Source organism: Petaurus breviceps, unplaced genomic scaffold (assembly GCF_028583685.1).
Source record: "Petaurus breviceps papuanus isolate PSGF00001 unplaced genomic scaffold, PetGlider_PUasm1.0 90723, whole genome shotgun sequence".
Taxonomy (NCBI): Eukaryota; Metazoa; Chordata; class Mammalia; order Diprotodontia; family Petauridae; genus Petaurus; species Petaurus breviceps.
This window is the reverse complement of record NW_027187323.1, coordinates 2,432,248-2,459,834: the sequence shown is the minus strand read 5'-3', so window position 1 is coordinate 2,459,834 and position 27,587 is coordinate 2,432,248. Positions and strand designations below refer to the sequence as shown.

The 27,587-nt window shown below is 37.5% G+C and overlaps 1 protein-coding gene across 1 annotated transcript in view; it reads left to right on the top strand.

The window, feature by feature from the left end:
- Positions 1-27,587, top strand: part of KIF5C (kinesin family member 5C) — a 195,233-nt gene that overhangs the window by 146,239 nt on the left and 21,407 nt on the right. Inside the window, exons 14-21 of the mRNA XM_069066766.1 lie at positions 1,076-1,193; positions 2,673-2,749; positions 5,865-5,974; positions 11,799-11,900; positions 12,219-12,279; positions 15,325-15,396; positions 16,712-16,816; positions 26,014-26,230. Coding sequence (XP_068922867.1) covers positions 1,076-1,193; positions 2,673-2,749; positions 5,865-5,974; positions 11,799-11,900; positions 12,219-12,279; positions 15,325-15,396; positions 16,712-16,816; positions 26,014-26,230 — 862 coding nt within the window. The remainder of the gene's footprint in view (positions 1-1,075; positions 1,194-2,672; positions 2,750-5,864; positions 5,975-11,798; positions 11,901-12,218; positions 12,280-15,324; positions 15,397-16,711; positions 16,817-26,013; positions 26,231-27,587) is intronic.

The following is a 27,587-nucleotide window of genomic DNA, read 5'->3' as shown; positions in this document are numbered from 1 at the left end:
TTCTTTCTTTCTTTCTTTCTTTCTTTCTTTCTTTCTTTCTTTCTTTCACTCAGGTCCTCCTGACTCCAGGGCTGGTGCTCTGCTTACTGCACCACCTAGCTGCCCCTGTGAATTGGTTTTCTTTTTTACCACTTGAGCTTCCTGAATCATTTAGATTCCCTTGGTCAGAGATTGGTACTTATCTTTTGATAGATGGAGAAGTGCAATATAATCAAGAATTTTGAAGTGATTTATATGTTAGAAGAAAATCTGCTATTGTAAGATTCTTTTTGAAATCATCTTTTTGGTGGATATTCACTCTTTATCCTACATGTCTAGTTTAATATAGGAAAATTTGAATTGCTCTTTTTAGGGCAATTAGCAAGCATCCATGTTAACTTCCCTGTCATCAGGTAATGTTATCACTTTTCGTATTATAGAAAAAAAAAGAAAACACCTCTCTGTGTTACCATTGATATTTAAGCTTGACATTTTGATTTATTTTCTTATGAGCAGTTCAGTATATGTTTCTGAGTAATTCATGCCATGCATCTATAATGGTGAAATTAATTGGATATAAAAATAAATTCATTCTTTAGATAATACTTTGGAATGGAGGGGAAAGCCGTGTTCAGAAATGTATTTTCATATCCTATTCCTAAAACGTTAGAGAATATTTGGTGTTAGACACATCTTGAGTATTATGTTGCCATAGTTAATTTACTAGCCTACTTATCTCCAGTAAGGAGCATTGTAACTTGTGGTATAACAGAATTGGTATTTGGACACCAGGGTTCCTTTTCCCATAGCAGGACTTTACAACTACCATAAAGAGGAAGGCTAGTGTTTGTGGGATCCCCTAAGGAGAGGAGCCAGGAACTCTGGCATTTCTGTGTGGCAGGAGCACCTCTTCTAAGCAGAAGCTGAGGGTTCAGGAAGCAGATCTCCCAGACATCTGAAAGGAGTTGGAATGAGAGATTAAGTATATCATTAAAACACTGGGCTTTAAGAGAAAAACTTAAGAATTGGATTGAATTTTCCTTCTTAAATAATTCTTAAATAACGACTCCTTATTCATTCAATATTCTTTGTTAAGCATGAAGCAAAAATCAAGTCTCTGACAGATTACATGCAAAACATGGAGCAAAAGAGGAGACAGTTGGAAGAATCCCAGGACTCACTCAGTGAAGAGCTGGCTAAGCTTCGTGCCCAAGGTAAATGTTGTATAATTTTTCCTTGTTGCACTCTTGGTCAAATACATACACAGACACAGACACACACAGACACACAGACACATACACACTTCCTAATTAGCGTACCTTCCCTTCTTCTACTACATACTGATGATTTGATTGATAATTAGGGAAATCTTGAAGTGGTGGAATAGAAGAACTGTATGGGTATGCAATGGAAAGAGCATTCAGTTAAGAGTTACAAGACCTAGGTTTGAATTCCTGCTCTATTTACTAGTTTACTAGCCCCTCACTGGGCCTTTGTTGTCACATCTATAAAAGGAAGACAGATAGTGGTATACTGGAGATAGCCTGTAATAACTTGCAAGAGCTGATTGTTAAATTTTCAAAGTAAGCATCACACCTTGGAAACTGGTGAGCACTAAACATCAGAGCTTGGTTTATTTCTTTGTTGGTTGTCTAGATTTAAGAAACTGATGGAGAAAATATTAATCATACAGACTAAACTTAAAATCACTTCCTGTGTTTTTGAAGAGTCAGTGGTTAAAGAGTTACCAAAACATGCTTGGGATAGAGGAACCCCAAGGTCTTTTCCAGCTCTAAATCTTAAAATCCTGGGAAGTGCGTGGAGGATGAGAGACATAGGAAATATTATAGAAAGGTCAAAAATGCAGGATAGTGTGTTTAATTTATAAAAATAAATTGGCATCCATTATAACCTGGTAAAAGAGTAGTATTTTACTTAGTGATGGTTTGTTTGTCCAAGAGAAATAAAAGTAAAAAGCAGAGTGCTGAACCAAGGAAAAATATGAGAGATAATTCTTTTTTCTTACATATTAGAATCATTGAATTTTTTAAAAAAATTATTTTAAAATCACCTAATATTAGTATTGGAAAAGGTCGTTGAGATTATTATGTAGTTCAACTCCTTAATTTTTCAGATGTGGGAGCTGAGACCCAGAAAGATTAAATGCTTTGTCCAAGGTGTCAGAGCTTGTAAGCAGCACTGATGGGAATGAAAATTCAGGTCTTCTGACTCCTTGTGCGGTACCTTTCCTAGAACACTAGGCTGAAGTTCTTTCCTAGACGAGTGTGAGATAAATCAAATCACATGCTCCCTTTCCTAACCCCAACTGTCCAAGATATATGGAGTTCCTTTTCCTTTAATATGGCAAGCATCTTATTCTAAATTAAAACAAACTGGGCATTATTTTGAAGGTTATCTGATTTTTATTGTTACATTGAGGAAAAGTAGATTATTTATGGAAGGTAAAATTCCCTTTTATGAAAGATAAATTACTTTTTTCTAGACTCCCTAATAGCATCTATGTGTCTTAAAGAGTTAAGTCCCCTCCAAGATGCTGCTAAATCCTAAAGAGCTGACTTTATGTGGGACTGGACTATTAAGTCTCTGGTATAGTTGCTAACAGCTAGTGCTATGTTATTAATATTTTTTTACCCTACATTTCCACTTTTGAATACGAATTAAATGGAAAACAGAAAAAATGCATGAAGTCAGCTTCCAGGATAAAGAAAAGGAACACTTGACCCGGCTTCAGGATGCGGAGGAAATGAAGGTACACTCATGAAAGTCATGAAAAATTGGGCTTGCTTTCTCTCTTCTTTTTCACAGTCTTCTGTCAAAGCATGAGATGTATATTAGACTGGGACATAAAGTAGACATACTGTTGTGATTTGAAAGTAGATCTTAGCTCAGAAAGAGCTGGTTGAATTTTGATGTTAAAAATATGAATCAAATGGCCCTGGTGTGTGGTACATAATAGAACAGGTAATGATTATTCTCATAACATAATTTCTCCTCCATCTCAGATAAGGAGAAAGATGTAAATAGTGTCCCCTCAAATCATTGCATCACTTTGTGGGTGCCTTTGAACCATTGCCAGGTACTCCATTGTGAGCTGACTTCACTGTGAGTCAGAACTCTTTTTTTCCCCTTTCTTAATATGATAAATTTGAGTTTTTGTCCAAAAAGAGCACTTTCATCTGGTCATATTTTAGGCAGAAAATGTAACAACTAAGTTTATTAGTTCATTTAGGGACCATGGAAAGATGAAAAGTCTTGGTCCTATTTTCTTTTTTTACCAAACTACACTCAAGTTCAAGAAATCCCAAGAAAAGCCTGATTGACCATAAGTAGCATATTGAGGTTTCTCCTTTTTCCTATTTCATATCCCATACCCATGGTAAATGCTCAGTAAATGTTGTTGACAGTAAACTAGAAGGACAAATAAAGTTGAAGTCCCCAATCTGGAAAAAAAAAAGACTAACTTGCTCTCCCCAACTCCCTTTCACTTTGAAATATTGCAGAGCTGGCTATGGTGATGCACACCTGTATCCCCTGCTGTTGGGGAGCCTGAGGATGGTGGATATCTTGAGTTCTGAGTTGTAGTAGAGTTAAGACCAGTAAGGTGTACACACTATGTCTGGCCCAGGCAGTGCAAGAGAAAAAACAAAAGCGGAGGAGAGAATCCCTGAACTTTTATTTTTTTGGAGGGCAATTGGGGTTGGGTGACTTGCTCAAGGTCACACAGCTAGTTTTTGTGTTAAGTGTCTGAATCCAGATTTGAACTCAAGTCCTCCTGACTCCGGGGCCAGTGCTCTACTCACTGCACCACCTACCCACACCTATCCTCAAACTTTTTGTAACACAAAGTCAAACCATGAGGCAATGCAGTGGAAAGCTAGACAGCTCCCACAGCTATCAGCTAGAAAATTGGGAACTTGGGATTCAGTGCTTCAAAAAGGTCAGGGAACAACAAAGCTTAGTGAAGCTTACCTATTGTGCTTCTTAATTTCCAATGGAAGTAATCTGAGTAATCCACTAACCCCATAATTTGAGACTTACCGTTTTCTCTTGCATACTTGGATACTTGGCTTCTCCTCTAAATCTGATTATTCTCTTTTGTGTTACCTTAGTACTGGAACAGGGACTGGGTCTGTGACTTTGTAGATATTGGGAACTCTTGGATGAGAAAAATTGGATGATGGCAGACTGGCACCTTCTTTGCAAAAGTTGCCTAAAGCCCTGAGACATCAAGGGAGTTGCGTTGGATCACATGGTCAAAATGGGGCCAAGGGTAGAACTCTCCTCCTCCCACTCCACCTTGCTGCCCACTGGACTCCAGAGTCAGAAGACCTGAGTTTCTAGTCCCTGTGAGATTTGGACCTTTATATAAATTGCTTTTCACCAAATTACGTTAAAGTTCGAGAAAACCCACAGGAGAAGCCTTCTTGACCATAAGTAGCATATTGAGATTTCTCCTTTTTCTTTTTTCATGTGCCATACCCATGAGAAATACTCAGTAAAAGTTATTGATGACAAAATAGAAGGCCTTAGTTTTCTTATAACATATCCTACATGCCCCAGGAGACTGTTAAAATCAAATGAGATAATAGATGTGAATGAAATTTACAATACAGTATTGTTCTTTTTTGCCTCTTGTGGAAAAACAGGTGTGCACAGCTGTTAGGCACATGGATTAGCTAAACTGGGCTGACAGCTGCTTGTTCTGGGCAAAGTAGGCCTTGATGTAGACAAATAAATTTTCCTGGGTAAGCCTCTGTCACCATTTTATGTCATATCATTGTGTTAAGGAAAGGTGTTGCAGCCCTATTTTGCCCTTGAAATAATCTTAGCTGCTACTTGCCTTTGTATGTGACTTCCCCAAAACACCTCCACACACGTTATTTCACTTGACCCTTACACTGCCCCTGTATGAGGTAGATAGGGCAGATTTCAATATTCCCATTTTACAGAAGAGGAAACTGAGCCTTCAAAGTCATGCTGTGAGTAAAGCAGTGAATCCAGGACTAAAAATGAGTTTTTCCTAGTAATTATTGTGCTGGTATTGTTGTTGTTGTTTTTTTTTTTAACTACACTGTGCTGTCTTTCTATACTTCTCTCTTCCTATGACATAGTAGGTAGTGAGCTACTGTAGGTCAGGTAAGTTTCAGAGAGATTTTAGGACTGTAGATACAGAGCTAGAGGAATCTGGAAGGAAATCTTCTAGTAAAGGGGAAAATTGATACCCAGAAAAGTTAGTGACTTGTTCAAAGTCATCTAGGCAGCGAGGTGGCACAGTAGATAGAGAATCAGACCTAGAGTAAGGAAGACTTATCTTCCTGAATTCAAATCTGGCCTCAGACATGCACTAGCTGTATGACCTTGGATAAGTCACTTAACTCTTTTTGCCTCAGTTTCCTCATCTGTAAAACGAGCTGGAGAAGGAAATGACAGAACCACTCTAACATCTTTACCAAGAAGACCCCAAAGAGGGTCAATAAGATATGACTTTAATGGCTGAACAATAACAATGACAAATTCATATAAGTAGTAGCAAAAGCCAGGTTCAAATCCAAGTATTTTGACTCTCATTATTCTGCATTTTCTGTGATACCACACTGCTGTTCAAAGGGATAGCTTTTTTATTCATTGGCAGTTGTTCCCTTCCCCACCCCAAGTGCTAAATTACTTACTGGTCTGGTCACACAATCCATTACAAATATTTTGTGTTTGATGAATCCCAGAAGAAGGGAAAGTGGTTTCTGTGAGCAGAAGAGAGAAATGTTCCTTGCTTAGGATATGAGGTTCTGGAATGATGGAAAATTAGATATAGGCTTATACAATGCTTAAAAAAATGCAGATGTCATTTCTCTTTGCATGGTCTGCAGAAAGCATTGGAGCAACAGATGGAGAGCCATAGGGAAGCCCACCAGAAACAGCTGTCCAGGCTCCGAGATGAGATTGAAGAGAAGCAGAAAATCATTGATGAGATTCGGGAGTAAGTTCGCTTGATAGTCCTTGGGATTAGGGGTAGCCAAAATGTAGACACTTGCTCTTTAGCCACAAGCAAACTAAAGAAATTTGCTTTTCCTTGAATCCTTGGAGGATTTGTGCCCTTTTCTTGTTTTCTTTCTCCTGCTGTGATAACAGGGTAGAGTTGTAGTTTTCCTTTCAAGGTCTGTTCTCCCACTGGGACTGGGATTCCCAAGGACTCTGAGAACAGTTAGGACAATCAAGACAAGTTGCCATTCTTAGATAGTATCCACAGGGCAGGGTAGACATTGGTGACTTTGATGGGCAGAAGTGGACTACTTCAGCAATTTGAACTCCAATAGTTACTCCTTGCTTCTGAATAATGGGGTTCCATGAGGTGTAACTATGTTTGAGCAAATATACTTAAGTGAATCTATGATGATCTCTTATGTGAATAGTTCTTTCACTGTTATAGGCTGCAACCCACCAATTTCTTTCTTTTTTTTTTTTTTAAAGCAGTCGGGGTTAAGTAACTTGCTCAAGGTTACACGGCCAGTTATTTCTGAGTGTGGTGCTAAGTATCTGAGCCCAGATTTGATCCAGGTCATCCCGACACTGGAGCTGGTGCTCTTACTCGCTGAGCCACCTGGCCGCCCCTAAGCAATTGGGGTTAAGTAACCTGCTCAAGGTTACACGGCCAGGTGTTTCTGGGTGGGTGCTGAGTGTCTGAGCCTGGGATTCGATCTCCAGGTCATCCCGACACTGGAGCCAGTGCTCTTACTCGCTGTGCTACCTGGCCGCCCCAACCCACCAATTTCTTTGTATCCTGTATAATTCTTGTGAATGCTTATCCATAAATCTTCCTCAGAGGATCCACCCAATATGCTAAAGAGCTTCCTCTGGTTGTTTGAACATTTCATGGGTATCACTGTAATGCTTTAGCTTGCTTTCTTTTGCTTCTAATTACATGGCCAGGGTCCCTCCTTTTCTGGTCATTATATGCCCTTGATGAAGTTTATTATGTCACTTCCTGTATAGATGTTACAGTAATTTGCTGCAACCTACTTGCACTCACCATGCATTTTTCTTTTCTTTTTAGTTTTTTACTGATGCTTTTTTGGTATGTCACTAGCATTTTCTAGTACCCACCTCTGATCTTCCCTTCCAACAAGAAAGTCCAGTTAAGGGGGGGAAAACCCTAACAGATCGGTTGTGCCTGAGAGTGTATTCCTAATTCTGCATCTATAGTTTACCACCTCCTTAGCAAGAAGAACAGGCTTCATCATTAGACTTCTGGAATTTAAGGCTGGCCTATTCACTGATATGAATTATAATATATTTTTAGTACTACTTTCCTTTATGTTTTTTTCATTGTGTTTGTGGGTTCTGTTCAGTTGGCTATAAATCAGTTCATGGAAGTATTTCCAAATTTCATTAAATTTAAATTTCTTTAAATTATTCATAGCCATTATTTCTTATGGCATGAAGTTCAATGATTTTCATTCACCAGAATTTGTTTAATCATTTCCCCATTGAGAGTCACCTATTTATTTCCAGTATCTTGCTGTCACAAAAATTATCATTATAAATATTTTCTTACTTATGGTGCATTTCCTCCTCTCTTTAGATCTACTTGGATAAATGTCAACAGTGATTTTTCTGGGTCAAAGGAATGAATAGTTTGGTGATTTTTCTAACATAGTTCCTAATTGTTTTCTGGAATGTTTCAACCAATTCTCAACTCTACCAACACTGTATTATTATGCACCAAGCATCTTTGAGTCACCTGCAATTTAGATTCTTATGAGACTGTGATATCCCATGACTTGTAGCCATATGGCATTAGTTAAGGCTATTGGTGTGGAAAGGATGTATCAAGCATCTTGGAATCACTGAAATTTCCCAAATGTGATGCAGCCTAACCTAATCCTCCATGTAATTACATGCATAAAAGAAATTCCCCTTGACTTGGGGATTTTGATAGTTTAATTCCAGAGAGTATGCCATTGTACCTTTTGTTTCACAAATTCAAAATTGATTTATGTATCCGCACTTTAAAAAGTGTAATCATTGTTTCCTTTAGCACAGTAAGATGCTTTGTGGTTAGAGGCAACATGGTGAAAAGTGGCTAGACTTGAAATCAGAAAGTTCTGGGTTCAGATTCTGCCTCTAACACTTAAGCAAATCACTTAACCTTTGTGTCTCAGGTATTTCCCTAAGACTTATCTACTAAGTTATAGATATGTTATGAACTGCTTGGAGGAGGGAGAAAGGAGTTTCTCTACTGGGAGCTCCCCATACTGACAAGATTCCAAATCCTTCAAGTATTTATATACTTCAGAGTTATGCCATCTTATAGGAATTGCCATCTTATAGGAACACGAGGAAAGGACTTGCATTACTTAGTATCACACAGGCTGTTGCTGCCTCTAGGACCTTTGCCAGAGTCACAAAGTGAGATATAGTAGGAATGTTTCATTCCTGAGCATCTTTGGTCATTTTACAATTGATAATTGAGGTTCATAGAAGCTTAAATGATCTTCCCAAAGTCATGCAGGTAGTTACTTTAAGGGTAAAGTTGAGAAGCAAAAGCAGCAGAAGCCAGAACTCTTGATTCATTCTTCACTGTCCTTTTCTACTACCACAACCTGTTCCAGGTGGTTATTTGCATTTTAAAAAAGAATCTTTAGCCCAAATTGAATCTAATTAGAATAAATGGGAGACAAAGATATCTCCCTTTTGTTGTCCCTTGGGAGGGCAGAACTCAGGGCTGGGATGAGGGTTTCCCCCTACTACTTGAGTCTCTTTTAGTGAAGGGAAGAATGCTTTCTTCCTATCTGTTCTTTGAAAGGAAGAGGGCAAGGTTGATTAGTTCCTTTGCCAGGTAACCAAGTTAGTTTTTTGTCTTTTTTCCCCCTTTCTCTCTAAACCACATAGGAATCTAGAACAGATCCCATTGTATGAGACTTATGGGAAAGACCTCAACTTCAATGAAATGTTACTGGCATGTCCCAATAGAAAATCTCCCAATATTTTCAAGGGATATGTTGATTCCCTCCCCTGAAAGGTACAAAGTTCCCAAGAAGGGCTCACTGCCCTATGGACTAATTAATTTTGATCAGGACATTTCCCTGATCAACTCTATATCATTCATATCTATCTATCTATCTATCTATCTGTCTGTCTGTCTGTCTGCATAAATATATATACATATATTTGTGTGTATACATACACACATATATACACATGTATGCTTTATATATATTTAGGAACTTATGTTTTATGTAACTAATTGATTGTACGTAACTTGTAATTGTGTAACTTGACTGATGATAAAACTTTTTTCAACTAATGGGAACTCTTAGCAGGGCTTCTCCCCAGTATTTACTCTTTAGGAGAAGAAAGTGAAATATCCAGAATCAAGTGCTTGATGACAAAAGAAGAAAATGAGTCTCAGAAAAGACTAAGTGACTTTTCCCCCAGAGTTAGTTAATGTTTGAGGTTGGATCTGAACTCAGTTGCAATTGAAATTTGCTATATTCGATTCAGCTAACATTTATTAAGTGCCTACTGTATACAAGGTACTCTGCTAGGTAGTAATAAAACGAAGGCAGAAATGAAATAATGCTTGTTCTCAAGAGTTTACACTTCAAATGTTGAGTAATACAAGCTAGAAAAGGTAGAGCAACAAAAGATGTGGGGCATGACTAGGGATTGCTCAAAATGGTTAAGTTGGATATTTTGTGGAGATTTTTTAGATTCTGGGTTAGGAGAAGTCTTTGGTCTCTCTCTGATGATCCATTTCCTTTAGTGTCTTTTCAGTGATTTTTAAAATATTATATGCCCCATGAATTTATACTAATTTGTATGTTGCATCATAAATATAGTTCATATAGAAAAGGGAAATATCCCCTCACTAATTTAGAAGGGGGCAGGAGTGCCAAATTTGGAGTCAGAAAACTTGAATCCAAACTCTGACTGTGCTTCTCACCACCTGCAGCCCCACCTCTGGCACTCAGTTTCCTCATCTCAGCTCCCTTCTAGATCTAAGTCTGTGTTAATCTTGTAATTAATGCACTCAGTACAAAATGGGCATTAAAGTGTGATTGACTATAAAAAGTTGACAATTCTTTGGTGTCCAAACTGTTCACAACAAATGAGGCCTGACATTCTCTAAGCACTTAGAGTATGGAAAACATTTCTCAAAATGAAACTAGCAAAATTAGATCAAGGAATGAAAAGCTATTGGAAAGGAAAGTTGGGAGCAGAAATTATGGATTCTTGAGCAGGGGAAGTGGAGGGAGGAGGATTTCTTAAATGTTCTTTTTTTTTTGCCTTTTGGAGGGCAATTGGGGTTAAGTAAGTTGCCCAAGGTTACATGGCTAGTTTTTTTTTTTGGGTGGGTGTTAAGTGTCTGAAGCTGGAACCAAACTCAGGTCCTCCTGACTCCGGGGCCAGTGCTTTACTCACTGTGTCACCTAGCCGCCCCAAATGTTCTTTTTCTATTTCAAAATATCACCCCCTTTTTCTTTTATTTTTATTGCCCCTTCCAGAACACAGTGATCTTGTCCTCCTTTCTTTATATGTTCCATGACTTCACGTTTGTTGGATCTTCTCCTAAGCTAGTTTTCATTTTGGCCAGGTGGCATACTTCACTACTATTTCCTGATCCATACCAAATCTCAAAATTTTCAGTCTCAACTTGAATCATGTTTTTAGTTGGCTTGCTCAGAATTTCTGACTAATTTGTTGTCTATCACTAAGGTAGACCAAGTATGGTAACAGATTTGGTTGCAATTATTGCCATCAGGTCTCATATATTTCCTCTTTCCCCTAAACATTTCATAGACCCCTGTACATGAATATAAGTGCTTTGAGAGTCACAATCCTTTGTAATCACTTCTATCAGCAGCTTGTACCAAACTTTTGGAAATTATTTCCAATTGTGAGGTAATTGTGAGGTCAGAAATCAGAGCAGATACTTATTTGCTTTGACAAGTTCCTTTTTATCTAATGGCCTAGAAGCAACATAGCTAGTAGATGGAGCATTAGATTTGGAGTCAGAAAGACCTTGGTTCAAATCCTATCTCTTACTAGCTATGTGACCCTGGGTAATTCACATAAGTTGTCTGGGCCTCTGTTCTATATCTGTAAAATGAATGAGTTGGATTAGATGGCCCCTAAGGTCTCCTCCACCCCATGTCCATGATCCTATGAAATAAGATTGGTTCCCCTTCTCTACTAAAAGTCATGATCACTGCAAAGGGATTAGCTGCCTTGATTGTAGAGATGACAAAACCCAGACACCTCATACATTGATTAGGAATAATGAAAAGTTGGGCAAAGATAGGTATGGCAAGTGTGAAGGAAGACTCTCTAGGAGATCATTGCTGACCCCTTTCTTCTTTTTTTTCTTTCTTTTTTGGAGGGGGGGAATACAGGGCAATTGGGGTGAAGTGACTTGCCCAAGATCACACAGAGAGTTTTGTGTTAAGTATCTGAGGCCAGATTTGAACTCAGGTCAGTCCTCTTGACTCCAGAGCCGGTGCTCTATTCACTGTGCCACCTAGCCTGACCCCCTTCTGCTTAGGCCTGAAGATTATCGCACCCAAGGCTATAATGACTGACCCTTCTGGTGACTAAGACCCATTGGCATCCTTTGCCTCGAGCCTCTCTTCCTTCACCTATGTTCCCCCTTGCTCTCGGGTGTCATTCTAGGCCTTGACTGGAGTAAAGAGTACCATAATAAAGGCCTATTACTTTGTGCATTTCTGGCATGTCTGGTTATTTATGAAAGCCTTCTAGTCCCAGAGGAAACTGGGACAATTGCTTTTTCTTCTCCATTTCAGTTTGAACCAGAAGCTGCAACTGGAGCAAGAGAAACTGAGTTGTGATTATGACAAACTGAAAATAGAGGACCAAGAGAGAGAGATGAAATTGGAAAAGCTCATGTAAGTTAATCATTATGAACCATTAAGCTCTGTTTAAAGTATTACTGCTTGCCTCCCCCCAACCTGTCCTTCACCTGAAAAGAGGTATCCCCAGGAATTTTTCTAGAGTATTTTTATGATTAACATAGCTAACCATCCTTTGTTAAATTGGGTTAATTTTAAAACATATGAAAATTCTTTGGTGCTATGAATTGGATGGTTTTGGAAGATTTATCTGCAGACACAAATAGTTTGATATTTGTTTGGGATTATTGCAAATCCTTGAATCTCATTCTGTGGCTCATGAACCCATTTTTTATTGTTTGTTTGTTTTTTAAGATTGCTCAATGATAAAAGGGAACAAGCAAGAGAAGATCTTAAAGGATTAGAGGAAACTGTGGTATGTGTACAATAAATATGCTTCTATACTCCTGCTACTCATTAAAAAAAATTGAACTGGTTGTTAATTCATATATTTTTTACTGGTTCATTTGTAAAATTCTATTTTATTTTATAGCGGCCTATTTCCTTGCAAAATCCATTTCATAAAGGCATAGAATTATGGACTGTTAGAGCTGAAAGGCACTTTAGAGATCATTGAGACCAAACCCCTTATTTTTTAATTTTTTGCTTTTTGGAGGGTAGTTGGGGTTGTGACTTGCCCAAGGTCACATGGCTAGTTTTTGTGTTAAGTGTCTGAGGTTACATTTGAACTCAGGTCCTCTTGACTCCAGGGCTGGTGCTCTATTCACTGCACCACATACCCCCAAACCCCTTATTTTACACAAGAGAATACTCAGGCTCAGAGAAGTAAGGCCATTTTCCGTGAACCACTCTCCAAGTTAATGGCAGAACCATGGCTAGATTCCTAGTTCCTGGACTCCTAATTTCATGTTCATTTGATTCCATCCGGATTTTAATTTTGCATTTTCCAGATTTTTCTCAAATGCTCTATTTCAAAGTGTTGACTCCCATTCCAGTGCCTTCTCTCTCTATTCTGACTGCCATTTGCCCTGGCCATTTACCCTGAGCCAAAGAAAAGCCTCAGGGGCTCCTAGCCACTCCCTGGAGGTTCATGTGAAATCAGGGTGTGTGGGCTTATCTGTATGGTCCATCCACTCTCTTCAGGCTATTTCCAGAGATGAGAGTACATCACAAGAATGTACTCTAAAACAGATCTTCTTAAACTTTTTCCATTCTCGACCCCTTTTCAAGTTTTGGCAGTGTTTCTTGATATCACGTGGCATGACAGCATGCACAGTGCTAAGTGCTTTGTGTTCAGAACCAAAGCTGCAGTGAAGTTGCATGATGTATCACAGGCAGGCGCTGCCAGAATCACTTCAAATTTGTTATGCATTTGATTTTTAATTAATTTTTGATCGCTGCACGTTCAGAAACCTTTTACTGTTGCCAAATTTTTCACGATCCTGTAGGGGGTCATGACCCACAGTTTAGGAAGCACTGCTCTAAAGCACTGGGAGAGAGCATATCTGGGAATGGATAGGTAGTACCAGGAGACAAGCTAGGGGACCCCTCACTTTCCTGTAGCATTTTTTCAAAAGCAGGAGGCAAAGTAGAAAAGGGTGAGGGGACTGTGGAAAAAGAGTGTGAAGGGTATGTTCAGTGGGGAATGATTTCAGAAGGCAATCATAGAGAAGTTAGAGGGGAAGTTTATAGAAATGAGAACCAAATGTAGACATGAGTAAACAGCTCTTAAGTTGGTTTTTTTTTAAAGGACTCCCTAACAGTCTCTAATGACATTTTCATTTCTATCAAATGTTCATTTTTTGAAGAGGGAGGCTAACAGCAAAACAAACAAAAGTAACCAAAAGAAACAAGTCCCAGGAGAATTTTGTCCAATTCACGTCTATTCAAAGTATCTGGTTCTCACATGTACCCAAGGAAAGATCTTTTCCTTTTCCTCTCCCTTTAACCTAACAAGGTGCAGAAGCATCCTTTCAAGGAAAATTTCAACTGACTTTCAAAGTAAATGAGAGAATATCTAATCAAATAATATTCATTAAGGATCATGAAACTGAGCTGCTTCTGAAAAGGGTGCTGGTTAGTGTGTGCCTACCATATATATAACTGAAAGTAAAAAAAGTAAATAAGAGCATAGAAAGCACCTAGTTTGGAAGACTTAAGCTTTGGATTTGATACATTATTCATAATAAGAGAACTCGTTGGCTCACTTCAAAAAAGCAATTAACCTCATTAAGAAAGGATTTGACTTCCAGGCTTGAGTAAGGACATTTTACTCCTCATATTCCAGTGAAGAATTGGACCCACTAAGAACACATTAATTTAATATAGCCCCTGTCTTCCAAATCACTGAGTGTTTCAGCATTTCCCGGATTCCTTTGCTTCAACAAGAGGACAAGATTTAGGTGGTGATATCCTCCTGAATCATCTGCATCTCCTTTCTTGTTAAATTGGGTTTAGTCAACCCAGACAAATTGAAATTTGAGTAGGCAGTGTCTTCTTTCTCAAAGAACATCCTGCAAGCTCTCTCCTGTGTCATGATGCGTGTGGGATAATGTGTTTTTGCCAAGAACTTGAACTGAAAGAAATAGGAAAGGTTTTAATGTTGTGGCATTGCTACAGTTCAGTAGCATTTGAAAATCTTTTAAGTTCTTTTCTGAATCAACTTTCTACAGGTAAAGCATTAAAAGCATTGGGTTATTTACGAAGAGTCCTGCTCTTGACGAGCTTACAGTCCAGTAAACTGTAAAGTGCCAAGGTACCCTTTGGTCTGGTTTGCCTCACTGAAAATATTAATATTGGGCTTTGGTTCATCATTCACCAAACTAGTATGCTTTGATACAACCTTTATCTCAAGCTTCTGGTTTCTTCACTTTGGAATAAATTCTGAGTGTAAGTAGACCGTAGATAGTACTTAGAGATGATTAGGCAATATGTGACTATTTTAGACCTGGGTTCTGGCCAAATTATAAGTTACCACTTCTGAACTCAGTGATTTTGTATATTTACTCTCTCAGCCACCATGTATTCATCCATTTATATATATATACTTATCCAAGGGGGAATTAATAACTTTTGCCCTCCCTATCTCATGAAGTTGTTATAAAGATCAAATCAGATTAATATGAAAATACTTGGTGAATTCTAAAGTGCCTTGACAAAATAAAGCCTTTATTAATAATAATGATAATTAATACTATTGTTTCAGAACTACTTAATTTTATTAATCATCCTAAGTATCAGTTCTTATTTTAATAATATTAAGAAATTCACAATTTTATTTTCATTCAAAATTCTCGATTTTTTACTCAATTTAGAATGTCTTGGTTTGCTTTTGTTAATAAATTGTGTCAGGTGGGTACACATTTTCCTCACTCTCCTATCATTTTGATGTATGCAGTGGTATGGATAACATGTTAATTGACTGAGCTTTGAGTATGATTTTCCAAATTTTGTTTTCCAGTCCAGAGAACTGCAGACTCTTCATAACCTTCGTAAGCTCTTCGTCCAGGATCTCACCACCAGAGTTAAAAAAGTAAGTACTAATATACTTGTATCAAAGGTAAAGATGTAAGTATGTAAGTGCATCTTAAAGAGAGACTATGATCACAAAGAAGCAACAGGAATTTAAGAACAGGTTGCCATGTCACACTAACTGCATTTCCATTTTTGACAGGATTATGAAATCAAGAAATGTTGGTGGTCTTTTTTTTTCTTTTTGGAGGGGAGAGGGCAGGGTACTTGGGGTTAAGTGACTTGCCCAAGGTCACATAGCTAGTAAGTATTAAGTGTCTGAAGCCAGATTTGAACTCAGGTCTTCCTGACTCCAGGGCCAGTGCTCTTCACTGCTCCACCTAGCTGCCCCAAGATGGTCTTTAAAAAAAAAAAAGATATTGTTTTAGCAAAGCAGTTAGCACAATTTCTTAACACTTTTCTTGTGGAAAAGCAATGATGGGACAATTAGTTGGATTCAGAGTTGATTGAATGGTTAAATCCATTCAAATGGTCAACTGAAAAATAGTTACTAATGGTTCAAAGCCAACTTGGAATGAAGGCTCCTAGTGAGTAAATCAGGATATGTGATTGAACATGTGATGTTTAACATTTTTAGAGTTTGGGGGTATTTTTCTGAGCCTGAGAACCTCTAAAAAACTTATTCCTTCTAATTTTCATAGAATTGGTCATCCAGTTTTTAGACAGAACTATTGATCATTAAGAAATTGTGATGTTTTTTGAGTATCTCTAATTAAGACTATTATATTCATCTAAGTGTTGCTATAGTGGGAGATGACTCTAGATGTCCAGTCTAGTATTTGTTTCTAGTTTATAGATTTTGGAATGTACCATTTGGAAGAGAATGTCTCCTTATATTTGTTTGATAGGGGAGAATTTCTTAGCTAAATTAATATGACCTATAACTTTTATTGCTGATTAAAGTTTTGGTTTTGCTTTTAAACTCCACCCTCCCCCAAAAACAAACAAACAAAACAAAACAAACTTCCATCTTAGAAGAATTGGAAAATCAGTCAAGAATTAGGAAGTTGCCCAAAAGGTGGACTAAAATTTTAGTATTTTTCTTTCTTCGATTTGCAGACTAACCTATTTAGGGGTGGGAAGGGGATGCTACTGGTAGTAATTGTGTATGTGTGTGATAATTTAATAGAACTTCATACCAAAATAAAATTTTTGAATAAAGTAGTTGGACATGGTCCTGTTTCTTTTGTGAATAGTGACATAAGAAAACCAGAATGGGCTGTTTGTTTATTTAAATAGATATTCTATTTTAAACCTCTTATGTTTCTGGGTGTGGCATCAGAAGCTTTTCTAATTATCATTTGATATTTATTCAGAGTGTTGAACTGGACAGTGATGATGGAGGGGGAAGTGCTGCCCAGAAGCAGAAAATTTCCTTTCTTGAGAACAACTTGGAACAACTTACTAAGGTTCATAAACAGGTAGGACCATTGGCTCAATTTTCCCTCTCATCATTAACTCAAGAAAAGGTCTCAGTTAAGGATGTGGATACTGAGACTCTAATCGTGAAATGATTTGTTCAAGTTTATGCAGCTAGCCAGTGATAGAATTGTTCTTTGAGGGTAATCAAATCATGGGCACCTGCTCATGTATCTGATGGAATTAATAACTTTTAAAAATATTTTACTTATTTCCGTCTACCTCTGTCTGTTTCATAGCATAGTTTAGTAGATTTAGTTCCAAGTAGATTAAGTAATAATTTAGATAAATATCCATGGTAACACATGGTCTACAATGTAATATACAAGGAAAAATATGGTAAGATCCAAAGGTACTTTATGATGATAGCTAACACTTATATGGCACTTTAAGGTTTACAAAAGCATCCTACATGTCTGTCTCATTTCTCACTCACAACAATCCTGTAGGCTAGCTACTATACTAATGCTCTATTGTAATTCTTATAACTCTTTTCTTCTCTTCACTATTTGACATACTTTAGTATGTTTCATATTGCCCTTATTTCTATGGACCAACTTGGTTGACTATATGACCAAGAGGATAAATGTCATTTCTCCTTAGCTTACTAACCTATCTCACTTCATTATCGCTAATGATTTTTCTCTTGAGGGAATGTGACATAAAATGTGATTGAAGTTTTGTTAGTTTTTGTTCCTATAAATTTTTTTTTTGCATTTTTGAAATTTCATTTAGTTTCCTATTTTAACCAACATAGACTAGTTAATTATTGCATAATTTGTTTATTGTCTCCTTCCCCCCATTAGAATGTAAATTCCTTGATGTTAGCGTGAGCTTTATTTTTGTCTTTTTGTACCCACTAATGCCTTGTTCATAATAGATACTTAAATCAGTTAATATGAATTTTTAAGTATATACAAAATGGCAAGCATTGTTCTAGGGATATTAAGATAAAATTAAAATAGTTCCTGCCCTCAAGGAGCTTACATTCTAAAGGAAGAGCCAACATGTAACCATGTAAGTATATATGTCTCTCAATATATACATATGTGTGTATGTATGTATGTATAATATCTACAAAATGTTGTTCCTAGAATTTCATCAGTGTAAAGAATTCATAACAATGACAGTCCTTTCCCCAATACAGACTGGTAACTCTTCTGCATAAAGTTGTACAAATAAATTATTGCTGAAAAATACAAAAAAGAGTTCACAGGGTTAACTATAGTTCTATTTTCTTTGTATTTTGAAATAGTGATATAACTGTGTAACATTTTACTAACTTCACAAAAATTTTTACTTTGTTATTTCATCAGAGCTTTATAGCAACCCTAAGAGGTAGGGTTTTTGTCCCCATTTTATAGAACAAAAAATAGAGGATTAGAGAGCTTGTGATTTACTTAAGATAACATAACAAATAAGTTCTCTGACTCCTTGACCAATGTTCTATCCACTATGCAATGGGGGAAAAAACACATTTTGGGGGGCAGGAAATTTTAGGTCTTAGCTAAGTGGCAACACACAGTGGCCAAGTTTCATAATTAGAATAACAAGATTAAATCTATACATTCTCCTTACAATTTAGATAAATAGAATTAATTTTAACTAGGGATACTAAGACATCCTTACAATAGCAATCAGAGTGCATAGGGCTAAAAAAATATGCAGCTTTCCTTTCTGTGACCCATATATTATAGACCTTTTTAGCCAACTTTAACTCACCTTTAATTTCTAAGTATTTATTATATTTTATTTCTGGCAAAAGTTCCAAGATTGTCTTTCCCAAAAGAAAAGGAAACCAGGAGGCAATCTATTAAGTACATCTAGCCCAAGAGGAAAAGACCATGGGGTCAGTTTCTACCCACATTTACGTCACTGATTGAGAAATGCCATTTGACAAACTTACCATCTCACCAGAGAAAGAATGAAAAAAGGGGCAAAAATACCTAACATAACAGAAAAATGAAAATATATGCAATATCCCTCAGTGTTCTCTCTAGCTATTTTTACCTGGTCTAGGTTTCCATCTTCTCCCATTTTTTCTCTGGATTCTCATTTTCTCTTCTTTGTTTTCCTCCCAATAAAACATGAACAACTTAGTTAAATTAGAAAGGTATACCAAAGAAGAAAATACATTGAACAGGAAGTACTCTCAACTCCCATTTCCCCAAATAAAATACCTCTCCACCCCCCTGGAATGGAAAGTTATGAGTTCAGCCCATTCTTGGCCTCATGCTTGACCTATAATACCTGATACCTAATCTGGGGGTAGAGGCAGTAAATAGTGGGTCAGCACCTTGCCCACTGGATGACCATGCTGTTTGGGTTGCCATTCTACTAGTAAGTTTTCAGGATTCTGTAATTGGTGTTCCTGGCATGGATGGAATAAGGCCTCAAAGAATTGGTAAGGCATGAACACATAAAACTGAGTTTGGTATGAATAGAAGTCTCAATTCTCTAATTTGATACCCATATTGATACCCAGGGATATCAGACTGCAGAGGGAGGGGAAAGGCTCAATGTCTGTAAACCCTTGTGGGAATAAGGCATGATATAGTGAGCAGGCCCTTTGCTCCAGGGGAACCTTTTTCTTTTCTTCACTTTTTTCTCTTCTGTTCTCTTTATGGCTTTGTATTCTTCTACATGTTTTCTTATGCAAATTCATTCTAATATCTCTCTGGGTAATGTAGACATGATACAGAGTCCATAAAATGATGCTGAGGAAAGGGAGTTTGAGGACTTCCCCCAATAAACAAACTCACCCAACCTAGGAATGTTGTCCAGAAAAAGCACAGCATCTATACTTACCCAGACACTGCTCCCTTACAGAAATTAGGGAATTACCTGGAGAAGGGGAGAAATTATGATTACTGCTGCTACCTAGGTAGCTATGCTGTCCTGTATGCCCGAAATCTGAGTCTGAGATGACTTCAACATGGTAGGTACATTAAGTTTCCTTCAGGATAGGGTGTGATGCTCTCCTGAATGAACCAGAATGATAATCTACCATGGTCATATCCCTGCCTGACTGGGTTAAGTGGAAAGGAATTGCTGAGTCCTATTCCTGACTCATCTGTTTCTCTGTGTACTAGCCTCAGCCTAAAGAATCAGAAACATTACCTCTGGGCAGGTCCAAATAGCTGGTGGGAAGTCTGTTTCCATCAGAGACCAAGAAGACTCCAGCACCCAATTTGAAGAGAGTTGTCTGACTTTTCCCAATGATCATGGTCTCACAACCCAATTGAAGGCATGGGGAACTGCTGAGCAGTGAGGACTTGCTCTCCTCACTTTTCCCAGTTGGAGGCCTGAGTAGGAGATAGCCCCTGCCCTCCTTGGGCCCCAAGTAACAAAGCCTGAGTAATTCTGGGATTGCCTTCTCCCACCCCAGCTGTAAATAGTGTTACTCAGTCCTGCCTCCATTTCCTTCTACCCCAAAGTCTCAGACAGGGGCTAAAAGCTTCCAGGACTCAGTATGGCCCATACTGAGTACAGTGAAGGTGACTGAGACCCCCCTTCTTGGAGCCCATCCCATTCCTAGATGAGGGAATTCCCTGCCTCTCTCCCTTCCCACCCTAGAGTCTGATCAAATCCCCTCACTGTGAGCAACCACTCCACAAGAGTAGCTCCAGCTCAAACTTTGGCCACATTTGAAGGACCTGATCCTTTTATTGCTCCTGTTCCTGAATAGAAGAATGAACAATAAGTCTAAAAATCCCATTTCAAGTCAATAAAGAGCTTCAGCATCACTAAAGACTAGAGATGAAATTTTTTTTCAGAAGTTTAAGTCAATGAAACAGTGGACAGGATGGAAGAAGTATCGTAAGAAAACTTAAACTGGACAATAAATATATTAAAGTAGAGTCAGACACCATTTTGCCTGGAGCAAGCAAGTAAGAGAAAGCCTCTAAGCTCGAGCCAGATATTCTGCTTAGCATCACCCTAGAAGCAGGGAATCTTAAGAATAAAATCTAAACTTTAAAGGCTCTCTTGAAGGATGACTGTTAAGTCCTCTAATTCTTCCTTGGGGGCTCAGACAATGTCTAGTGGTTTAAGAGATGCACATCAGCGAAGAGAATTTTCATTCAGACTATATCTGGAGTATAAAATCGAATTCTGACTGGTTTATTTCAGTAATGGAAATTTATCTGAGTTAGAAATTGAAATAGCTGTAATAGGTAACACCCTAGCATATTCCTTTCATTTCAAATTGAGACACTTTGGTCTCAATTATATTTGAGATTATATTTCACTTGGGTGACTTGCTCCAAGGAGTCCAATCTGTTGTATGCTTCTGATAGAGAAGGGATTTGGAGTAAAAGAAGGCTGTGAAATTTGGTGGAAATTTATCAGTTCTTCTTCAGCTCACACTTCAGAAATATGTGTCCATGTCCATGAATGTCCATGATGTGGAAGCCTTTTGGGATAAATCAAGAACCATGATAAAGATGATAAAACCAGCAATAACATTGTGATTTGATGAGAACTAAGCTTCCCTATGCAAGCATGATGGAAATGGCTTACATAGAATACCAGAATCTTCTTGGAGATAGCCAAATTCCAAGATCTTCATCAGTGGTACTTAGATAATTGTAGACTATAGTAGTGAAAGAAAGATCAAAGATCTTTTTGTTAATTTTTATATAACAGTAATATGACCCATAGTGATGTACCAGGGTTGTTAGGAGGGAACTCCCATGTAACCATGAACACCTTAGCTGCCTACAATGGGACAGCTAAGTGGCACAGTGAATAGAATGCTGTACCTGAAGTCAGGAAGACCTAAGTTCATATTTGACTTCAGGCATTTATTAGTTATGTGACCTTGGGTGAGTAACTTAACCTCTGTTCGCTTCAATTTCTTCAACTGTAAAATGGGAATTATAGTACCTTCCTCCTTATTAGCAAAATAAAAAATGAGATATTTGTGAAGCACTTTGTGAACCTTAAAGAGCTACATAAATGCTAGTCATCATCTCCTCCTGACATTTTCATAATTTCTCTCATTTTGCCAGAGCTCTAGATCCAGAGATGGTTTACATTTTTCTTAATTAATATTACTTCAATAACTCTCAATTAACTGAGCTCAGAACCCCACCTAGTTCATTAAATATGAATTAACAAACTAGAAAAAAATCTCTCTGCCCAATTGTACTCATCTCTCTGTTAAGTTGCTTGATTTCTTAGGATTATAAAAAATATTAATGTCATTGAAAATATGATTTATTAGTAATGAATTTGCTGATAAAACAAAGATAATTTATTTACAATATTTTACCTGTAAGAATGATCATCCCAAACCTTCATTGTAATACTAGGTAGATGATTTTTCTTCTGAAAACAGTGTCACAACATTTAGTTCATTCAGGATAAGAGTCTCTTCACTAGAACCCTCTTCATTCACTTCACAAGATTAAAGGTTATAATAATTTCCAAAAGAAGCAAGATGTCTCCAATCCACTTTCTCACAGTCTCTCTAGACCTGACTGGAGAATGGCATCTTTAGCGTCTTTCAAGCCCCAACTCTTAATTTTCTTTTTCCAGATTCATTCCTCATAAAATTGTCTTTATCATGGTTCTTTGTAAAATAACAGTTAAGACAGTTCTTACAAAAAGAAATTTTTCTGTATCTCATAGGTCTCCATAGATAGATTAAAGTCAAACTCAGATTTACTCTTCACAATTCCATTGGAGGAAGCCTATGCTATAGAAGGGTCGATGTTCATTTGTTTCAGTCACATCTGACTTTTCTTGAGCCCATTTGGAGTTTTCTTGGCAATGATAGTAGAGTGGTTTGCATTTCCTTCTCCAGCTCATTTTACAGATAAAGAAACTGAGGCAAACAGGGTTAAGTAACTTGCCCGGGGTCACACAGCTAGGAAATGTCCAAGGTCAGATTTGAATTCAGGAAAATGAGTCTTCCTGACTGCAGACCCAGCACTCAATCCACCGGGACACCTACCTGCACCCAACAAAAGGGTAGTCATAGCTTAATTCTATTACCTTCCCTCCTCAAAGCCACCACAATGGTCTCTAGCTTCTGCAGAAGAGGCTTTTGAAGCAGTGGTTATATCTATATATCATAATCATAGTAATGCTGATAGTTATTTCAGGACAGTTTCTTCTTCATAATCTCAAGGAGCAAGGCCAAAGATTGAATGCAGATGGCTGCTGGGTTTTTGAACACTGGCTCTCATTTTATTCTGGACATTTGAGCAGAAATTCTTAAAGATCAAACTTTTCTCTAAAAGAAACTCAATCTCCCCAAAGGAGCACACAAGCAGGATTTTCCTACATCCCAAATGGAGATGAAATTCCTCCCATAAGCAGCCCTGAAGGGATTGGTTTGTCTCAAAGATCATTAAGGTGAGGGAACTTTCTTCGTCACATTAAGAAGGCAAACAACTGGGTAATTGTTGTCTTCTGTGGCTTCTAGTCTGTCATTTACTTTTTAAAAATGAAGATGAAGCTAGGATTCCTTGAATACAAAATAGTCTGAAAATGCTTACGTTGCTCTGACTCCCGCAGTCTCATAACAGCCTAACTTCATTTTCTCAAGTTTCGACAAAAGGACGTGTGAGGCTTCGCAGGGATTTAGATTTCTTAGGCAAAGAAGGGGTTTGTCATTTATTAGCCAAAGTCAGAGCTCCCGGAGATGCAGAAGACTTTAGCCAGGAGTCTCAAAGCAGAGATCCGGGATCCTTGTTATCTTCCTCTCATGATCCTGTTACTGATTTTAAAATCTCAGGTCCACACCCTGAGTTGTCTTATTTTCACTCCAGGGGTGGGGAACCTGCAGCCTTGAGGACACGTGGACTTCTAAGCCCTCAAATGTGGTACTTTGACTGAATCCAAACTTCACAAAACAAATCCCTTTAATAAAAGGATTTGTTCTGTAAATCTGAGTTATTGCTATGGCTGTTTCATTATCCCTTGAAGGTACAGTTTTTATTCTTCTTACTAGACTAAAGGAATAACATTTAGAGTAATTGTGCTATTCACGGGCAGACTGCTTCCTAATTTTGATTGGAATAAAATACCAAGAAATTTCCCAGATATCCTTGTGTACCTTCCACTGTGAACCAGATTTGAGGTAAAAGAACAAAAAAGCAGCATTTCTAGACACTGAAGCTGTTTGTGATATTCTGACCTTTTCATTTCTCATCTCCTTTTATACCATCTAAGTCTCAATATGTTCATAGAAGACATTCTAGCAAATAGGGCCCCCTTGAAGATAGTTTGCACATCTTGAAATTTCAGGGGATGAGTCTGTAGAAGGTAGAGACCACAAGAGAGTATTTGACATGGACCAGCATTAGAATGTGAGACAAATGAACTGAATGAAAATAGATGATAGAAAGTATCCGTTAATTTTGTGGGAGAAATTATTTTTTAAACATTATTACAAATATTGACTGCTTTTAAAACATCACTACTTTTTTCAAGTTGCCAATTTGGAACTCTATTGCTTTCCCCTGAAGCATGCTAAGTAAATTTGATGTGTTCATAAATGGGTAGTTCAGAATTATTTTCCTTCAAGAAAAGTAGGAATGTGTTAACTTTAAAAAAAAATTAACTCCATCTATTTTATATTGTGATTAGTCCATTCAGATGATATTTAAGGAAGTTTTTTTTCCCTCCCTAACTAATAAAGTGACTAAATATCTTGCGTATTTCAGGTAGACAAAACCTACAATGTGGAAAGATACAGTGCTGTTTTTCCTTTTCACTTTCTTTATATTTAGTCTCATTTTGATAATTACCTCCAATATTTACACAAACACACACATGGAAATTCTTGAAAAACTATAGGATTAGGTTAAACTAATAGTTACTTCAAATATTTAAATAAATACATCAAACACAAAAAAAGAATGAACAGGGAAATTTCTGGAAAAAATGGTATTAGATTTCTAAATTTTAGCTATTAATTTGTTCAAATAGCAATAAAAAATTATAAGGCAATCATATGTTTACATGATTACATTTTTATGATTTGTATTTGATTGTGTTTTATGTATATATTCTGTTCAGAAACAGCAAAACTATATATTTCTTATTTCAGAATTTTCAGAAGCAATCTTTGTGTAAAATGTAAAATTATGTTATTAATTTAAGTTGATATACTTCACATGCATAGTTAAAAAACAGTACTGATCATCACCGTGTTTTTCAATGTTGTCATTTCTTTAGAAATAAATATTTGCATAAATTTATTTGAGGAATTAAAGAAGGATATAAAACAGTTTGAAACACAAGAAAGAACTGAAGGAAAAATGAAGGAAACTAAAATTGTGTTCAAAGATTTAAAAATTCTATTACAGATGTTATACATTCATAATGTAAATATGAAGTTTATCAAAAATAATCAATTAAAAATAAGTAAAACTGAAGAGCAAACCCATGTAGTAAAAGAACTTAAATATTTTTATCTATTATTTTTGCTCAACTTCATATGATATAGATATCTATAGATATTTATATCTCTACGGCATAACAGATTTGGAAGACAAAGCAAGAAATATTAACATGAGATTCACTGGGTCCTCCAAAGATATCTAAAAAGAAAAAAAATTTAGGCATTATATTTGAGGATCTAATAATTAAAGAAAATTTTCCTGAGTGTACAAGATCAAGTATTCTCTTCACTCTATATGCAAAGAGAAATACACAGGACCCAAGCAAAGAGAAATTCTGACTACCAAGACTTACTGACACATAATTATACAATGACTTATAATTTATAAAATTAGACAAAGAAATATTCTCCAAATGTCAAGAAAGAAAAGAGAATTCACAGTTAAATAAGTACCAGAATAATATTGGACTTAAAATAAAAAGAAAAATGTCAAAGTTGGACAAAAATACACAAAAGTCCTAAACACAGCCTGAGGTAAAGCATTTAATACTGCTAGAAATGGTATTTGGTTCCCTACTGCCTTCAGCCAGCCATCTGTGTTTAGCAAATCAGGGTCACACATCTTGTGATTTTTATTCCCATGGAGTCATTTAACAGAGTTTATGGTGATTTGGATTTTCAAAGAAGACTAAACAGGTGGCTAGTCAGCTGCTGTCTTGTTTCTAATGGCCCTAATTTGAAAGTCCTATCCCTTCTCTCCACTGGATGAAATATTTCTGTATGCTTTGCTGCCTCTCCACTAACTCACAGTCCCTTCCCTTGTCCTTCCCTCCTCCATCCTAGCTGGTTCGTGATAATGCAGATCTTCGTTGTGAGCTTCCTAAGCTGGAGAAAAGACTTCGTGCTACGGCGGAGCGAGTCAAGGCACTGGAGAGCGCACTGAAGGAAGCCAAGGAGAATGCCATGCGTGACCGCAAGCGGTACCAACAGGAGGTAGATCGCATCAAAGAGGCCGTGAGAGCCAAGAACATGGCAAGAAGGGCCCATTCTGCTCAGATTGGTATGTATTCACAAAGGTCCAAATTCTATGACTTCTACCTTTGCACTTAGTGAAAGATGAACTCACCATGGAAAAGCAAACAGTCCTGATACTTCTTCTGATCTTCACCAAGACTTGTTGTCTTGTCATTGTGCCTTAATAGAGATGTTCCTAAAAGGTTGTATGTTGGTGGATTCATTCTTTAAATACAATAGGGAGAAGTTTACTACTTAAAGGAGACCTAGAGGGAATCATAGAAGAATCCTTCTGAAAAGTAGATAATCCCCCCCCCCCAACCTGTTACTCTGGATCTTTTTCATGTATCTGGTTTTGCTCACAAGTGTGGAGTCCTGTGTAGAGCTCTATGAAGCCTCTGCTAGGATCAGAGCTTGCCTGGTCTGAGGGATGAAGTTATTTGACTGTAGATACTAACATACTTCCTTTCCCAGTCTCCAGTTAGTGATACTGGAATAACCCCTTCAACCAACATAATTATGCATACCTCATGCAGAAGTTCTGTGCCCCTAGGTCGGGGATTGACACACAACTTGAAGTCTATATTCCAGGAGCTTGGGGACTGATGGTGAGAGGAATAGGGTGATGTTCTTTAAATGTCAAGGTTCTCTCTTTTTTTAAGTTTGTTGCCTTTTGTTGTTACATTACCTTTATTTCCAAATATATTCCTTTTTTCTCCTTTACTTAGGTAACCATTCCTTATAGCAAAGAATTCTTTAAAAGGAAAAGAGAGAAAACACAGTTCATCAATATTAACCAATATGGGGGTGGCCAGGTAGCACAGTGAGTAAGAGCAGTGGCTCCAGTGTCGGGATGACCTGGAGATCGAATCCCGGGCTCAGACACTTAGCACCCACCCAGAAACACCTGGCCGTGTAACTTTGAGCAAGTTACTTAACCCCAGTTGCTTAGGGGCGGCCAGGTGGCTCAGCGAGTAAGAGCACTGGCTCCAGTGTCAGGATGACCTGGGGATCAAATCTGGGCTCTGACACTTAGCACCACACCCAGAAATAACTGGCCGTGTAACCTTGAGCAAGTTACTTAACCCTGATTGCTTTAAAAAAAAATTTTAACCAATATATCAACTGAATCTGACAGTATATGCAATAATGTTCAATATCCATAGCCCATATAATGAAAGGAGGGAGATGCATTTTCTCATCTCATCTCTAGGACCAAGCTCGGTCTTCATAAATAAAGCAAGTTTAGATTTTGTTGTTGTTGTTGTTTTGTGTGTGTGTGTGTGTGTGTGTGTGTGTGTGTGTGTGTGTGTGTGTGTAGAGCACTCCATCTGGCCTTCTCCCACAACTTACACTCACATTAAGAGGTTGGATTCCCAGATGGCAACTGCTTCTTCAGATTC